Raw genomic sequence first — 18,831 nt, forward strand, 5'->3', positions numbered from 1 at the left:
TAATACTTGGAGTTGGACACTCTAAGCCTTTGTGTTTCAACTAGAGCAGAACTCTTGTCTTCAAAAGAAAGAAAAAAAACCAACAAAACCTGCTAGAAATACCATGCAGAAACACAAACTTACCAAGAAGAAAATTACCGTAATTCAGGGTTTTTTCACCTAGGGAGCAGGCATACCATTTTTTACCTGATCTTTATGTATCTCAGCACATTAATAGTGAAGATGGTTGGTATCATCCAGTTTGCTATTTAAGAGCAAAATGTTGTAAGTCATTAATTTGTAGAAACAGATGAATTTGAAGTAACAGGAATCCAAGCATAAAGGATGAGCTAATAAAAGTAGGTGTCTTTATTACCTTTATCCCCTTCCTAAAGCTGAAATGTAATACCATTTTTTGTAAGGAGGTTTTGTCAATGGATCTTTAAATCTTCATGTCTTTGTTTCACAGTTTTAAGTTAATAAAGTATACTTCCTGAATGGTGTCCTGCAGAAGTAGTCCTGGGTGAGGGTTTTCATAGTCTTCATTATAATGAAAGGATAACCATACACAGATGAGTGGGTTTTAATTTAGTGCAAGCCACTGTATGTATCCCATTAATGTGATGTACTCTGGAGCTGAGGGGCGAACTTCTGCTACAGCTTGTAGATAAAAATGCCGCACCGAGGAAGTGGACAGTGTTCACGGGAATGATGGCAGCACACAACAGTTGTTATGTTCCAAAGAAATCAAGATATAACAAGCTGCATCTTCAGTTGGTGTAAATTAGATAACATAACTGAAATTAATGGAGTGATTTGTAGTAGCTAAGGGCAGTCCTATGTCTTCAGAAGAAATGAGCAGCTCTAAAAGCTGAAAGAGGAAACCAGAGATTTAAGTTAGCGGTATGCACTGAAAGCGTTTGGGGAGTAGAGTTGTAAAGAGAATCTAGAGCCTGAAGTACCAAGCAAGTGCTATCGCTTCTTGTGCATTGACTGGGTCATTGCGGTGGGATCCCCAAAAGCCACAAGTCATGAGGAAAGGGTGTGTAAGCCAGTGTGCAGAAAGTCAGGAGGAGCACCCTGCAGCTTAGGCCCTGAGCTGCAGATTTAAGTGCTTAAATTCATTTGGGATCCTCAGCCATGAGCTCTCCCAGCAGACAGGTATCTATGTGGGGTCAGTCTTTTCCTTGTGTCAAAATTTAAACTAAACTACCTACCTACCTAACTAACTAACTAAATAAAACCCCCTGTAACATACATTTCAGTGGTTCAGGTGCCTGCTCTTGCCTGAGGTGACCTGAAAGTGCAACTTTTCAAGCACACCTCGGAATGGTGGTGTTGCTCATGTTTGGCAGCGTGGCTTTCTCACCCACCACAGTCACACTTTGTTGCAAAGCTGTTACAAAAGGCTCAACAGAAAGGGACTGTGGGTTGGCATGGTTAGAGCATCATCTTTCAGGGACAAGATTTATCTCACTGGACCTGCTCCAATTAATTTTTTTGTGTGTCAGTGTTGATATTTCCTGTTTGATACTGAACTACACTATTGAGTTAATCATTAGGAGTCTGGTCCTACCTGTTCCTGAAGGAGCACACTAACTTTGGGGCCAATGGATAAAAGGTGTTGGGAGAAGTAGATCTTCTTCTGATTTCAGTCTGTTGGAGAACTGGGCGTGCTTGGAGCCTACCCTGGCTTTGCAAGTGAGATGGACAGAGCAATGCCTGCTTCTGAACACCGCAGGCACTGAACAGTTTGGAATAATCACGAGTTTGTTGTACGTGTACCCAACGGCCCAGGTGCCATGGGGGGGTGTGTTGTTAAACAGGTTTGGCTACATGCAAAGCCTGGTAACAGCAGAAGACAGGTTTTATACTGGTCTCTAATGCTGAGCCTGGATGACTGAAGAGGCAGTGAAGATCATAAATCTCTGTTACTAATCTCATCTTTTGGCTAAAACAATTGTAATAGACAAAGATGCTTTACATAACTACTGCCCGTATCATTGCGGTCTGTTGATCTGATGTCTTCTACAACATATAATGTTGTCAGAACTGAAGTTTTCTCAGACCTGATGAAATCCAAGGTGTTCAAGACTCATTTTATTATTTTGTAAATTTAACTCAAATTTTTAAAGGCTTTAAGGAAATACTGACTGGATGTAATTTTTTGAATGTCAGTCCCATCTAATTGAGGAAAAAGTGAGAGAATTAATGCATCTAAGAGAGTTACTTGACACATCTAAGAGAGTTACTAACATTGTTCAGGCTTAATGGTCGTTTAGATCCTCTTTCTAGAAGAAAAGGTGCATTTACCTCTGCTGCTCTGTGCTGTCTATCTTTTTAAGATGAGTGTCCTGGGTAATACCGTTTGCAGTGTACAGATTTGTTCTGGAATTATGACTTGGTGTTTATAGTCCTCTAGTGACATCTACAAAAAGCAGACATATATTATCTCATAAAGCTGCCTCAGCTTGAAAAAAAAACTAAAAAATAACTATGGCGAAGAAATATCTTTCCCAATACAACACACCGACAGCCCGTGCACTTTTCAGTGAAATTAAGGGAGTTTTCACATGGGAAGATTTTCCACCTTTAGATAAAATCATCATAGACTGCTTAGGCTGAAGATTGACTAAACTCACAAAATAAAATATATGTGAAAGGGGAAATGGTAGACTGATATTCTTACAGTATGGCTCTGAAAATTTGTATATCTGGTTTTTGTGTTTCTAAAAAGATGTACACTTTTAACTACAGACCAATTATTATGCTGTCCTCACGAGCCTGAAACTCCTGTGCCCTTTGTTTCCTGTGACTTTGCTACAGCTCATTGCATTCCTAAATGGCAACACGAGCGCTGTTATGAAACTCGTAACACAGACATTGATCTCCTCGACGGTGCTTAAAATTAAATCCTAGTTACTTGATCACAGATGAATTATTGTGTTCTGACTCTTACAGTGATGGAAGGGTTGGGCTTTTTCTCAACTTGTTGCTGTTGTACATTGATGTGTGAGGATGAAGAATAAATCCTTAGGCACAAAACACTGCTGAAAGCTCCAATGCCAATTTCTGTACCTTTTCACAGCCTGGCAGAAAAGCAGGAGGTACGTGCAGCAAACAGTGCAGGGAGTTTGATTCTTTTAATCCCAAACATCTGGTTTCAAAGCAAGAGGGGAAAAAAACCCTCAGAATAAAATTGTCATATTCGGTTTAACACCCAAGGTGAGATTCTGCATGGTTTATCCCTGGTTTTCCCATTGTGCTGGCTGCCAGCATGTCCTATGGCACAAGGGTTTGGTCCCTCCTAGCTGGAATTGCCCGTCCTCGCCTCTTTGCTGCAGCAGTTCTCCAGGTGATTGCTAGGCACAGGACAAGCTGCTCCTGTCTCCATACTCTTCTCCCCTCTGAAATTTTGTCTCCTTCCTACAGTTTAACTCTCTCTTGTGCTTTTGTAAAAACTTCAGGCACAGTTGTCCTGTATCCTGTCAATTCCCAGAAATGGTCCCGACATGATGAAAAAACCTCACTCCCTAGGGGTACTTTACTCAGTAGCAATCTTGCCTGTGGGTTGTTAAGCTGTTAAAGGGAGAGAATTCAGACGGATTTCAGGTCTTGTGTCAGGTTTTCATGACAATAGTAAAAACGCCTTTGTTTTTGATAGCACTTATACCACCGATACCACAGGCACAGCTGCTCTGCAGTTGGTCAGTGCTGAAATATGGACAGTAATTTTCTTCGTAAAGACAAGCTTTATTTCTATTTTTATACTAGGTTATCACCCTGTTTTAAGGATAATAAAATCCGCTGTAATGAATAGTATTAAAAAAAAGTACTTTCCATCCTTCTGTCCTTTCCTTCCTTCCTTTCCCTGCAAACACGGTAAATACCACTAAAGTGATGTGAGAAGAGCATTTTGGAATGTGTTTGGATTCATTGTGTTTTGTTTTCCATCCAGAAATTCACATGACACGATGGAAAGTGGGATCTGACACCTCCAAGATAAAATATTTGACTATCTATAAAGTGCTACACCCATCTTTATAAGTGAAATTGTATATAAGGCCAGAAAACTGGGACACAGTGTCTTTGAATATAAGCAGCATTATTATCTTTGGTGCAAGCATCAGCAGAGATTATAATGGTCTGTTGTGATGGCCCTGGGGGAATCTCACAAGGCCTTGGAGTAAGCACTATACTATTTGTTTTCATTCTTTTCTCAACAAAATAGTGTTTTGGTGCTTGGAAGGCATGACCCTTTTTAAATTGTGCTGTCTCTCTTCATTCTTCTTTGAGCCACATGGGAAAAGAGGTGTGAGCACAAGTGGTCAGAGAAGTTGAAAAGGTGTTGGTAGAGGATGGAGAAAATAATGACTGACACTATGGAAACAGTTTGTTCTGTAGAGCCACCAAGACTCTGGGCATTACCTTCAGATGGATCCAGGATCCTCAGTCAGTGTCTCCAACGTTTTCTCCTAGATTCAGTAGGGTTTTTTTCAACTAGTTTTATTAAATCCTACTGATAGGATCCGGTCTGAGCTACAAATATACAATGTTACGGAAAGCTTCCCAGGCTTAGCCTGCATATGCCACCACTCAGAAAGAAAACCCAGCTATACTTTGGAGGCAGCAGCAATTGCTCCGAGCTCTTTTTGGACATGCTCAAGTTGAAGATGTGACCTCAGTCCCATGGGTGTCTTTTCTTGTGTAGCTGTCATTTCCACCTCCTGCTTCTCTGTTAGGCTGGGAGAAAGTCCCAAAATAGGCATTTGAGTTTTTGGCAGTGTTTGCTGCCTAAGTACTTATTCGTCATTCCCTACAGAGATATGGTGGTGTGTGGGATTCTCTGGTTTGTGTAAAACTTCGAAGTAACACGTTCCTCTTGTGGTTCACAAGACATAGGTTGGAAACCCTGACACAGAACAAACGTGTTCTTGTTCTGAAGCTGGGTGACTGGGCAAAACTTTCTCATGTTGGTGTAGGAGTTTTATCTTTTTCAATTTCAGAAGATGGGCAAGGCAATTCAATTGAAAGGATGTTGCAGAATTTCATTTTCTTGATATTCCCAGAAACCGAACCATATTTGGATAATAAGTGCTGCTCCATAAACAAGCTACTGGAATCAATATAAGGGTAACTGTGTAAGACATGAGTCAATCAAATGTCCCTCTAATAATCTGAAGTCTGGAAAACCTTTTACAATTATTTAAATGTCATTCTTGAAAGATGCATGGTACTTTACCTGTATGTTTCCCACAAGTTGTCCATAGTCTGTGCTTATACTTGCTAAAACCAAAACATGGATAGGCTTTGATGATAATTCAAAGTTGATATAGGATTGTTTTGATAAGTTAGAGATCAAGGCTGCTGCCCTAGAAGGGGAGAACTGCACTTGTGTAGTACCAAAAACAGTGTTTTATCATGTAATTTGTTTGAATAGCGTGAGACTGTCACCTCTCTCTCTCCACAGAAACTTGCTTTTCTTTTTCACCCTACTGAGATAATTTTTTTAAAAAAAATAATAATCAACATAGATAAAAATAATTGAGCCTATTTTATAAATTGACCCTTACTGAGACCCAGGTACAAGTCCCAGGGAAGTCAGAGGACATGCTTAGCATTCAGCAGTTCTCCCCAAGATTATTCTAAGAAACACATATCACCCAATACTGAAGCCTGCTCTGGTCTGATAAGGTTTGTCTACATGCGGAAGTCAGCGTGCTGTTAAACTAGAACAACAGTGTGCAGCGTGGTGTCTCCTTCACACTAACTCTCTGCGTGATCAGTCACAGGGTATATGTCCTGAGACTGCTTTCAAAGTGCAGTAAGCTGCTTTCTAGTTAAAAGCTTTCTAATATACACTTATGTGTGATGTGATTGCAGAGCAGTCACTATGCTGCTAATTCACATCTTACTGTGTCTGGACTGTCATGTTAACAAGCCCTAAGCATTTCAATTTTAAGGTCTTGGTCAGTTTTTTCTATAAAGTGCAACAAACAATATCAACGCACTGTACTGTGATAGAGATTGCTCAGATGGTACATACCGGAGTAGGACTCTGTGCTCATTGAAGTGAGTATAATATTTTCACGGATTTTAGTGAAAGATCCAACTTTCCACCAACTTATGATGGTGTTCATGTGTTTACTTTTATCACAGTAACACCTAAAAGTCCAACCTGGAATTTTGGCCTCGTTGTGCTATTACTGGTAAGTTAACATCTACTGGTAAGTTAACATCTAAAGAGAGCTTAGAGAAGAGCAATAAACATGAGAAGGGAGGCTTTGAGTCAGGTTTGATTTGTGAGGAAAAATTAAAGGATTTGAGTGTGCATAGCCTATTTGAGTTTGACAAAGACGACGACATGACTGTAAATACTTCAAAAGTTTAATTCCAAAACGAGCAGAGGATTTGCTTAATGTTAAGGACATTCCAAAGGTTAGGACAGCAGCTCAGGAGACCTGGGGTTAATTCCATGACATATGTCCTCAGGCAAGTAATTTCTGCTTAGATCCTAGCAAATTCCTAAAGGCACCCAACTGCCGCTTCTTTGTCTACATCGTTGAGTGTTAGTCAGCTGAGACTGAAAACCTAATTTAGACAATTAACTTGCTAAATACCTTTGAAGGTCTGGATCTTGGCCTCTACCTGCCTCAGCTATATATGTCTGTAAATGGGTAAAAACTACCTTTTATCACAGAAAGAGTGTGAGAATAATAGATTTGGAAAGTATGGATGTTTAGACGGTGTAACAATGGGAGTCATGTGAATATACTGTGCAGAAAACCTAATTAAGATGGGATTTGTTTCACTTGTCTGTAGTGTAAGATGGTCACCTAATCTTCTTCTGTTTTCAGTACAGAGATGAGGTGATCCCAAAGTCAAAGTGCCCTACTCGGTGACAGTATCTGAGACAGGATGAATTCACCCCAGGAGTGCCTGTCTCCACCCTCTCTGGAGGGAGCCAAGACAGTGCTTGAATTTTAGATGCTTGAAATTAAACAAGATGAATGTTATCTTAAGAATAAAAGGATCAAAAAAAATCAACTCAGCTTGATTTTAAAGGGAAAAAATGTGTTTAATAAGTCTATTTGCTGAAATGGACTTTTAAAAGAATTCCAGAAACCACCTCAAAGAACTTGTGTTTTCCTCCTGTTATTTCTCATAAAACATTCAGGATGTCTTTTATTAAAAACTAACTGCATGATAGAATTCCCACTTAGAATCATAGAATCATAGAATCACAGAATGTTTTGAGTTTGAAGGGACCTTAAAGATCATCTAGTTCCAACCCCCCTGCCATGGGCAGGGACACCCTCCACTAGCCCAGGTTGCCCAAAGCCCCATCCAACCTGGCCTTGAACACTTCCAGGGATGGGGCCTCCACAACTTCTCTGGGCAACCTGTCCCAGTGCCTCACCACCCTCACAGGGAAGAATTTCTTCCTAATATCTAAATCTACCCTCTTCCAGTTTAAAACCATTACCCCTTGTCCAATCACCACATACCCTCATAAAAAGTCCCTTTCCAGGTTTTTGACCCTTTCTCCTCCTTCACTGAAGCAGTTCTTGTTCAGACTAGCAACATCCAAAAGTGCTATTGTGCAAGAAGTACCAATGAATGTGGTAACCAGAAAGGCCTACATGCCCCAAGTTACCCAACACTACATTTGAAAATGTAGGCCTTAATGACTTCATGAGAGCTGAGCTCAATGACTTCATGAGAGCTGAGCTCTTTTGGAAATACACTCCTAATGTCTCTTGCTTTAATACAACAACCTCATGCTAGTTAGAAATACTGTCTAGGTGGTAGCTACCTCCTTGAAAATAACTGATCCTCAGCAAAAATACAATTATGGGGACTGTGAATTTAAAGAAAAAAAATATGTAGGAAAATGAAAATTATTTGGAGAAGAGCTACAAAAATTCTGGGAGCTGTAATTAGAGCTGATGGAGGCTGTGTTCAAAGCAGCTGTAGGATGCTGGGGATCTGAGGAAAGGTTGAGCAATACAGACTCATGAGGAAGACTGAGATGACCTGTCTGAGGCCCCTGCTAACCCATGCAGATGCACAAGTTCGCATTTCAAAGAAAGATGAGCTTAATTAGTTTGTCCTGTTGTAGGCGTGACTCAGTGATAGAGTCATCCCTTGTATTGTTACATTCATTACCCTGCGGGACAGCAACATCTCTTTGTGACTAGTTTACTCTTTTTGGTTTGCACTCTTCAAAGAAAAGGTCTGCTTTCAGGCTTTGTCCCTCTTGTTTTGGTAGCTCCCACCTCCAGCCTTGCCAGAGCTCATTTTCACACAGCTGGACTCTTATTTCCCTCACAACTGCTTGTCACTTGCGCACTTCACTGGCTCTGCAGGGAGGGGAAGGAGGGAGTCCCTTTGCTATTCAGCACTCTGTCTTCTGGCTCCTCTATTGATGAAGAGGCAGGGATGAGTGAGCAATCAGTCACTTCAGGGACCTGGTATCAGAAAGCCTGTGGCTACATATGATAGTGGACTAGACTTATGCATGGGAATGTCTAAAATAAGCTGAATTCAGAAGAGCAAAATGTGTTTGCAGGAATTTACGTTTATTGCTTTTTCTTGACCTTGCAAACCCAGCACCTATTGCTTTGAGAAAGCAGAGCTGAACTGTCCTAAGAACTTAGAGGAGGATTTAGGGTTTGCACAGGGGATCTAAACGTGGTGGGGATCTTATCTGGGTGTGGAACAATCCTGACTCAGATCAGGACATGAAATAAGAACTCCCAAATTGAAGAGTTGGTTTTGGGTCACAAAGCTATAAGCTTACAAGCCCATCTTCAGCCCAAATGAGATTTAGCCAGCAAGTTAAATGGGAGATACACCTATCTCTGGTTCTCCAGACAGCCTGGACTTGAACTAGGTACTATGTTACTGGACACTGTCAGGACTCTTGGCTGTTCTTGCTGCAGAAATGCAGATTCCCGAGGCACTTATATTCTGCACTGTCAATGTGTAAGGAAATAAAGTCAGAGATTATGTGAATTGCACTGAGATCAGCTTCTTGCTGGGCTCCCTTGACACCCCAAAGTCCTAATCCTTCCCATGAGTGACCCCAAACCTGTGAATTCACATCTTCTGCTTTATGCCCTAATTCAGGGGCTTTGAATCATCCTCTGTAAATACCTACCTCTTTCCTCTGGTTTACATCCTCAGAATCTCATCTCAATGCCTGATGTGGGCAGTGAAAGATACTTCCTAGTGCCCAGTGCTTCAAACACACAGAGGACAACTCCATGCATGAGTGCTTGTCCACAGGTCGCTGCAGCTTGTAAAACACAATACAGAGGACAGAGAGAAGGCAGACAACAGTGACAGGAGCACCACATTGCCTATATATAGCTAAGTAGCTGTTGTGCTCTGCCTGTTACTGTTATTAACAACTATCTCAATTTTTGCTCCCTCTGTTTTATCCATCTGGTGTCATTCATTACATACTTAGACTCTAGGCTGCAAGGAGGAGAGGTTCTTGTATCCTCCTTCATAGTATGTGCAGCACCATGGGGTCCTGCCCCTGACTGGGGCCTCTAGGCACTATCCCAGTATAAATAATACATAAAAATAGATGAGCAGTGTAACATCGATCAAGAAAACCATACAGAAACGTAAACAGTGCTTTAATATTGAATTGCTCTACTGTCTAATGTGGGGTTCATGCAATAGCCTGCTGTAGTTTTCTGAATTAGAAGACAGATCATACAAAGCCTTATATCTATAGGCAATGTGCAGCGAGCTTGGGAGAAAACTATAATTACTAAAATTGGGAAGTGTGCCAAAGATGATTTACAAGTATGGGGAAGAATGCATCTTTTGTGATGTTCAGGACTTTATCAGGTTTATTTTGGAGGCTTTCCAAGATTAATAGCAAAAAACAGCCAAAAATTTTGAAGTGAAGCAATCAGACCAAATTTCAGCCGCAGCAATAGCTGCAATAGCCCAAGGGTTTTTAGCAGCTTCCTCCCTCTTGGCACAGCACTGATCATGTCATGCTAGGTAGGATCAAAACAAAACAATTTATCATCTGAGTGATAGAGACAGCTTTTGAGCTGTGCAAGGGCGCACAACAGAAATGGGTATTATTAATATTATGACCTGTATTACAGCCATTGTAAAGTTCATCTACACTTAGAGCCTCATTAGACTACACACTATGTACAAAGAACATGAGTTAAAACTCCTCTGAAAAAAGTTAACAGGTATGTTAGAGAACAAAGATGTACCTCAGAAATGAGCTATTACTATTCTCATTCAGCTTGGAGTCACGAAGGTATAGTGATTTCCTGTTGCATCGTTGTAGATAGTTGTTCCTTGCAATCGATTTGATGGGATCGCTGGGGGTGGGGTGGGGGGAGGTTGGAAGGTAGAAATGCCCTTGACAAGTCCATGGCCACCGAGGATTCATTTTTTTGTGACAGCAAAGCATTGGACCTGTAGCACCAATTCTCAGATGCTTTTCGAGAGAAACTGATGATAGTTATCATTTCCAGGTCCCTGATCCACTTTAATTTTAAAGATCCTTTTGTGCAAGTACTTTTCTGTTTGACCATGACTCCGCCTGTTGGAGCTCCACGTCCATTTGGTAAGCCTGACCGAAGGTTCTGAGGGGCAAGCTCTAAGTATCTCAACTAAGATGGTCATATAAGTTCTTTATCTAATCAGCAGAGAGGGAGACACCTCAGCTTCCCGTCCAAGAAGTCTGAAGTGGCTGGGAGTAATCAGCCCCTGAAGTGCCTGTTTCTCTCTGATGGCTGTAAATGGAAACTAGATGAACTGACACCTAGTTTTCAGTTGTCTAAATTTAGGATGAAGGAATTGCAGTATTTCTTTAATTAATTTTAATTCCTTTTGCAGACATTGGGTTATCGATGACACCAAGAGCTTGGAAAGCAGCATCTTTGACAACAAATCCCAGTCCAAAATTTTTAGTGCACTTAGGTTGCAATGCTTTGGGGCAGTGAGCTGGGGTGAATCTCTTAATTGTCAACACGGGAGCCTGTTTCAGTGCCAGAGGGTTCAGCCAAATAACCTCTGCACTAGGTCTCTTTTTTCTTTTTCCTCTCCCCTTTGTCTTTAGAGAAACATGCTGTTGCAAACTTGGAGCAGAGGTAGCATCTGCAGTCTCTGCTGCTGAACTGGGATGGGCTTCCATGCTGGTGGCTGCTGGAGCTGATGTCCCCTGTTGTTCACTGATGGTGCTGCAGGACTGTATGGTAGTTATTATAGGAAAATATACTAAATCATAGGATTAGATTTAGGATCATCACTGTCACGGCTGTTGAGCATCTGGGTGTCTGTCTGTTGAAGGAAGTATAACAGCTTGCTTGGTGCTTTTATGTCACATCACAAATGACATTAATAAGTAAATCAAAGAGTATGTGATTGAAGAGACTGAGGCATTTCCCTTAACTTCAAAGAGTTGAATTGGGCCTATTAAATCCAAAATTGTGTCTACAGGCGTAATATACATATACAGGAAAACAAAGACAAACCTTCTTGTTTATCTGCTTTCCGTAGCACCTTCATTAGTATTTTACAGTTTAGCCGGAGCCATGTCAGCCATTTTCCTGTTTTCCTTCCACTCAGGTTGGAAGAGGGAGATTTCTCTGTGGCATCATATAATTTATTTTTGTTAGCTTTTTGGAGGTCCAGCGACCCTGGAGGTGTAAGTGCTGAGAGCTGTGCAAGTCAGACTCCTGATTCTTTCTGTATCAGACAAACTGGTGGCTCCTGATTTCAGTTTCTTCATACAAAACAGAGTCCTTCAGTTCTGCAGAAGACTTTATAGATGCACGTAGGGAGACTGAGAGTCCTTAGTTTCCACAGATCCAAATAAACCCATAGAAAAGGAAAAGGTTTCTTTCGTTGCTCTCAGGAAGAGCTAGGCAAATAACTTGAGCAGCAAGAGAAAGAAGTTGCGCGTTCTCCATTCACATCATTCACACTCACATGTTGGGAAAAGAATTCCCAGCACAAGAGTAGGCTCAAAATTTAAAAAAAAAAAAAAAAAAAAGAAACATCCCCAAGGCTTTTGGAATAGGAAAAAGAAAAGAAGCTGCAGAAGCTCAGCTCTCATGAATTGTTAAAACAAAACAAACAGCTGGATGGCAGAAGGGCTGTTCTTTGCCATAAAACATTTCCTGAAACTCTTTCTTCCAACATCCATTCTGATTATTTATTTGTTTTAGTTTTTCTTTCTCATGAATTGATTTGATTAAAAAAATAATTAGACATCTCATCTTCTGAATATGACGAGAGGATACTAGCAATAATTTTGCTAGCTTCTTAAGTGTGATCGCAAGGGATTCATCACATATCCTTCTTTCTCTGTAGCCCTACCATCTTAAAAGCTCATTTCCCATTTCCACTCTCATTTCATTGTGAGCCTTCTGTCCTGCAGATTCGTTTCCATCACTGGAATATAGCAGTGTATAGCAGCACTGAACTTAAGGTATTTAAAGTAAACTGGCCAATGCTGACTGCAGCTGAGAGTCACTCCATGAGCAGCTCCTCTGGCAGAAGGGAAGAGGTGGTGACATGTGGCACAAGGGCCGTGACAAGTACCAGAGGTCAGCAGTGCCCCCCTGTCACAGTGCTGCCTGCATGGCTTTTATCACCTCTCTTTCTTTTTTGAGGTTGATATCTCATGGAAGGTGAACTAAGAACATCTGTGGAGAAGCTGGTGAACTTCTACTCCAAAAGCATGTCCTCGAGCAGGATCTTGTAGGAGGACACTTGTGTGCACTGTACTGGATATCAGCTGTTTGCTGTTTTCTTCCAAGTTTTCCAAAGCTTCTCTGAAAACAGTCTTTCAGTGACCATAAAACGCAGTTGATATTTTTGCCTAGCACTGCCTTTTTAAAAAAAGAGTTAAATCTCAAAGATTTCACCTGTAATTTATATTCTCACACTCTGACAAAACCTAGAACCCTCTTACCTTTTTAATTTCTACCTGACGGTCATGTTAGCCTGATTCAGACATCTGTATTCACACTGTTGGACTACTTTGCATGGTTTTGCCACGTCTCTTATTTTCCACGGAAGTTACACAATGAAAGGCAGTATGTTTTAAGTGCCAAAACTTGATGGGATGTTTTGCTGGCTCTGTCACTGACTCCCTATCTTGCTTGGCTGATGGCTTTAGTGGCACGTTTCCCTTGTGGGTGCAGGGACTCTCAAGCAGACCTCAGGGGAGACAGATGGGTCACATCTGTATTTGCAAGTCAAGCAAGGCCGTAAGACAGTATTGGCCTGCAATAGCCCGTGATGTTTGTTAACGTGCTCACTGGACTGGTTTTTGCTCTTGTCAACTAGCACGTTTCCAAACTGCTCTGCCATAAACTGGGGGGATGTGGAAGGCTTCCAGGAGGCAATATGGGTGAGAGCACTTGGTTTTGAAGGGAAAGAGGGTTTAGCTGTGTAGACAGAAGCTGTGCCAGGCTCCTCTGTCTCAGGACCTGCAAATAGTGTCTGGCACATTTTATTTATTGGTACAGACTTAGGCTTGAGGTCTGGAAGCTCAAGTCAGAGCTGCACTGGTGTGACAGTACTGTATTCCTGTAATTGCACAGGCTTTTCCTCCACCCACCTTTTGTTTGTTTTGTCTTCTTAGATGTAAGCTCATCAGGGAAGGTATTGACACTTGCTCTTTATTTGTAGAGTATTTAGTACCAAGTGGCCCCGACCTGCAAAGATTTCAATGCAAATAAAGGCAGTTGAATCTGCTCTTGGCCGTTTGCTTGCAGCTGGAGATGTTTTCTCTGACTATAACTGTACGGTTAAGGAAGGAACAAAGGGTAGCTACTTAAGAACTGTAAAACCTGCCTCACTTCAGCCCTGGCTATTTAATTTTGTAGGCTTATGTTAGACCCTTAAGGTTAAAAATGTTTCTTTTCTTGTCTTGGCTTGAACAGTAAATGGAATGTTTCAAAGGAACAAAAAAAAAAGAGCCGTACGATGCAGGCCAGAGTGATGCAGCCTTGCCTGTTTTTCTCGATCTGAAGCACTTTATTAGCTGGAGCGCAATATGGCCTGGCCATCTCAGTTTCCATCCCATTTTTGGATGGAAAGTTGCACACCAAACAGGCGCAGAAGCAATCATTTGCTCCTGAATGGGCGGATGTTTGCTCGTTTTCTTTGCAGCATAACATTTTCTTGGTTAGAGTTTTCTTCACCCCTTCCTCCTCCATGAACACCCTAAAAACTGCAGCGTAAACAATTTTGGCTTACAATGAACAAAGGTCTGAGATGATAACGAGAAGCGGTGAATAAACTCTCCATGTCTTACACCATGCAGACTTGAACTCTGCGGAAGGAGCCGTATGCAGCAAGGTCAGGAGTGTGATGAAGTATGAGTTTGGGAGGGGAATCTGCTGGAGAGATAGTATAACCCACTGAGTGATAAGTGCTGACGGACTGGGACCCTGATGTTTGAAGTGCTTTCCCTTGTGGCAGAAGTATGTCTCTGATCCTGTTGTGTTATGGCCAGACTCAGTCTGTTCTGAAAGCCTATACTTCTTCACGTGGGGAGTCAGAAAGATTCAGGCTGAATGTATTTAACAGAATTTTGGGCCACGGTTAAAGATAAATTTTAAGGATTCGATACAGCCTTCCCAAAAGACATTTGTAGCAATAATCATAAGCATATGTCAGTACAATAATAATAATTCACATTATTATTATTATATGTTTACGTTAATGTTTTTCGAATACTTCGCTATTAAGTTACTATGTTTAGTTCACTAGTTCATAGAGAATAAAAGCATTAAGTTATGATTTCAAAAGACTGATAAAACAATAACACTGCAGAAGTTCAGTCATCTTCTAGTACTTAACAAATTGGGAGCATTATTCAATCTGTCCAGGCAGGCTCTTGTATGGTTCCTGTTCTTCTCTGTTTCTTTCCTGTGGGTTTAGCTTGTGAGTGCTCCCAGTATGGCCACACAGGGAGAGGAACTGAAATAAAAGTGAGTGAGACCCAGAGTGGGAGATTGAAGATTAAATGAAATGTCCTGGGACCTTCCAGGAGAAAGCTGCTCTGCTCTTTACCCAAACCTCAGTGACAGAAGAAGTATCAGAAGCTAGTCATGGATGGTTTGACAAATACGGGGTCTTAAGAAAGAGTAGTGATATGTTTTCAGTTCCTTGAGTCAGTTTGCTTCAGTTACATTTGCAAATTCATATATATGAGAAGAAAAGAATTACAAATTTTGTAAATAAAAAAGCTTGGGAGAGAGAAAAAAGGAGATTTTTTTCTTTTTTTTACCCTTAGTTTCTAGTCTAGGACTGGAACAAGTTCCCCATCCCATTTCCTGTATCACAGGGCAGCAATATTCTGTCACATTTTCAGAAGATTTCTGGTACCTGACATGGCAATTCTATAATCTAGTCTGGTTCTTTGACAGCCACTGAGCAGAACATTTCACTGCTTTGGAAGACAAGGGGAGGCAGAGGTACAAGCCTTTACGGTGTACAGGACTAATAAGGCCTCTCTTTAACTACTTGAATACAGAGGATATATCTGCCTAGATAATAGAAGGAAATACTGTGTTCGTTTTGATTAATAATAATAAAGCACTAATAGACATGTGGATAAGTCAGTTTTCAGCGATTTCCAGCCATGCGCCCCTCCTTTGGAAGCAACGAGAAATAACTTGCAAGTGCTTTCATTATCAGCATCCCAAAGGATAACTGCACTTTCATTCCTTCCCACTCTCTAATGTATATGCACTAGGCTGCATTTTTTAATCATGCAATCAGAAAGCATGTGGTCCTCAGAACCTCTGCGTCATTCCTAGAGAGAGAGTGGACACCAAATGAGAAAGACACCAAGGAAGTAGAAATATTGTCTTGTTATTTTTACAAGAGCTTAGTAAAGTGTTGCGTTTCTTTTCTCTCTGCTTCACAGACTCACTGTGAGAGCAGGATCACGGTGTTTGCCGTCACATTCCAGCTGTAGCGCTGACATTTGTAACTTTTCAGTTCTTGGCCTTGTAATCTTCTCATTTCATTTATCACGGCATCTCTTTTCTGCAGGATGACATTTTCTTTCATTTCCTCTCAAGTGAGACTATTAACACAATAAGGACATGTACACCTAACATCACTAATATACTTTTCCTTTTTAGTAGCAGGAGGATAAAAGCCTGTTGCACAAGCGTCAGAGGGATTCATTCCTTTACCTCCTACCTCCCGAGGACCATGCTCAGACATGTCAGGGGTTCATGATGTTTCAGCAAATGATACTGGGTGAAGGGCATTACGTAGGGAGTAACTATACGTAGATCTGGAAATGGAGGAACAAAAGTAATTGTTCTAGTAATGGTTTTTGTTGGGTTTGGAAGCATTTATTTGATCTGGGTATAGTCAAATAGGTAACAAATCATAGTACGGACTTACAGTTTTTCCTCACGTATAGGACCTGATACATAACTAGAATCAACAGAAGGTGCTACACAGCTCAGGTTGGTAGTTTCACTTTCTGGTGGTTAGTTTCTCTCCGTTAGTTAAGCAGTTATTTTGAAGTGACCAGGCTGCCAGCTTCTATTTTTCAGGTGCCTAAATTGAACAGAAGCGAGCCTGAACCTTAGAGATATTATAAAATATTTTAACATTAAATTTATTAATGGCAAGCTCTACTTTCATTCAAATTATCTGAATTAATATGCTCACTAATTATTCTGTCAAAAGAATTCAGAACTTGAACCACACCGATAAATTTAATATTTGTGTACTACTGAACACAAGTATCACCAATATTATAGGGTCATGATAGTCATGATCCTTTTCTACCTAATTAGTGCAACTTCACTGAAGTTAGTGGGCACATGCCAATGTGTCCCTTACTGATTACTCTCTGCATTACTCCGATACAGCTCCCTATTAGAGATTTTGTTATAAATCTTTATTATAAATTTCCGTTAATTTCACTAAAAACGTGGAGACATTCAGTAAAATACAAGGGACTTAATAGCTGGGAAAAGAATGAAGAAGGCAAATGAGAATGAATAATCAGATAATCAGTGTTTGCAACTGTAAGCTTTTCTAAAGTATTGATTATCACAATTTAGGCAAAAAAATTGCATTTTCACATTATCATGTTTAGAAATTGCATGATCTCAAGAGGCTTGAATACCTTCAAAGGTATCGAACATGGCCAATAGTATTACCATGGGTAATAGTATTCTTACAAATTTATGTATTTGATGTAAGTAGAAATGTATCTTCTTAGAAAAGGCAAATTAGCATTCATCTTTAATGCCTTGCGTGGATTTTAGAACATGGTATCTTCAGTATTTATTTCTCTAAAGTAGATTCAGTACAAACCTTTCATGTTTACTTCTACAACTCATTTGCTCAGGAGAATCAATTTACCTGATGGACACCTCTCGTGTAATGAGACAGCTGTACGCCTTTCCAGAGATCCAGTTCATCTCTGTGAAAACAGAATTAGACTGCCAGTATGCAGTTGTTTAAAATAAGCTCCATGCTTCACCGATGTGGTGGGTAAGATCATGACACAGTTTACAGATCTACACAGGATTTTAGAAGGAATTCATAGGGATTCCTATGGGGCTTGACCTTGTTGACAGTGTTATTGACATAACTCATTTTCTTCTGTTACACGATGGAAATCTAAAATACAGCCTTATTAAATAGGCTCACTGAGTTGTAGGAGGGTTACAACTTCTTTCAACTTTTTTTTTTTAACTTAAATTTTATTTATTAATAAACACATTTTCCTGTTAGGGGAATTTTCTGTGGATAGAAATGAACCAACTGTTTGATGCATCATGTGTGATTAAGAAATATTTCAAACTGAAAATTCTGCAATAAGTTTCCTATTTTTTCTTGGTGAAGAGGGTGAAAAAGAAAAAAAATATGGGGGTAATTCTGTTTTTCGTTAATATAATTCTGCTGTAACAACTGATACAACAATTATAAAAAGCTCTGTAGGAACTGAAACTGAAAACTACGGTGCAAAAAAGGTGGTGGTGTTTTGCACTGTGACTCTTATTTTATACTTCAGATTTTCTCAGTATTGCACAGCACAAATTTAGTGCACAGTTTAAAAAACAAATGGACTGCTAATCAATGACATTGCTGGTGTTTTTCCATTCTTGTGAGCACTTCTACAGAATCACTAACCATATCATGAACATTATTTTGCAACAAACTCTGCGCCTCTGTAACTGATTGCTATTTTGCTGACTCTTCCCTTTTACACCAAAAAAAAAAGAACTATGGCACTGCATTAAAATTAAAAATAATTAAATAAAAAAAAAGAAATTACATTTTGGATTATTTTGGCTTAGTGTATTGAATGTGTTCCCAGAGATATGTCCCAGAATCTATCTTGTTTTGCAGTGATAGTTTATAATTAAACTTCTTGTTCCCTGGAGGGCCCTTGTTTTGGCTTTCTAAGAGTGAAAATGCAACGTGATAGATGTGTCTATTTTTTCCACCTCAGATGAATGGAACAAATGTCCAGATTTGCCTAAATTACTGCCAACATGTAATCTTTAAAAATGAAAAAAAAAAAAAGAAAAGAACTGTAAAACTGTTTGTTTATTTGAAGGAATTCTGCCAGTATTTGCAAACAACATAAATGCAAGAACAAATGGTTATTTAATTAATTTAAAGCACTAGTATTGTATTTATTGGCCTATTGTTTGTGCTAAATTGAGCTGTTGTCATGACGTTACTCTTCTTAATAAAACACACAAATATGCAGTTAATATCCTGAGGATTTGTTAAAAAGATGTTGCCTTTTCAGATGTCTTTCAGAACTGGCTTCGTTGTGACAGTTGTGTCAGATCATCT

The 18,831-nt window shown here is 40.1% G+C and overlaps 1 protein-coding gene across 3 annotated transcripts in view; it reads left to right on the top strand.

The window, feature by feature from the left end:
* Positions 1-18,831, top strand: part of SEMA3D (semaphorin 3D) — a 146,218-nt gene that overhangs the window by 7,295 nt on the left and 120,092 nt on the right. The window contains exon 2 of one of the 3 annotated variants that reach the window (XM_075770948.1): positions 6,139-6,188. The exons of the other annotated variants lie outside the window; for them this stretch is intronic. Coding sequence (XP_075627063.1) covers positions 6,139-6,188 — 50 coding nt within the window. The remainder of the gene's footprint in view (positions 1-6,138; positions 6,189-18,831) is intronic. 3 annotated transcript variants of the gene reach the window in all.

Source organism: Balearica regulorum, chromosome 1 (assembly GCF_011004875.1).
Source record: "Balearica regulorum gibbericeps isolate bBalReg1 chromosome 1, bBalReg1.pri, whole genome shotgun sequence".
NCBI lineage: Eukaryota > Metazoa > Chordata > Aves > Gruiformes > Gruidae > Balearica > Balearica regulorum.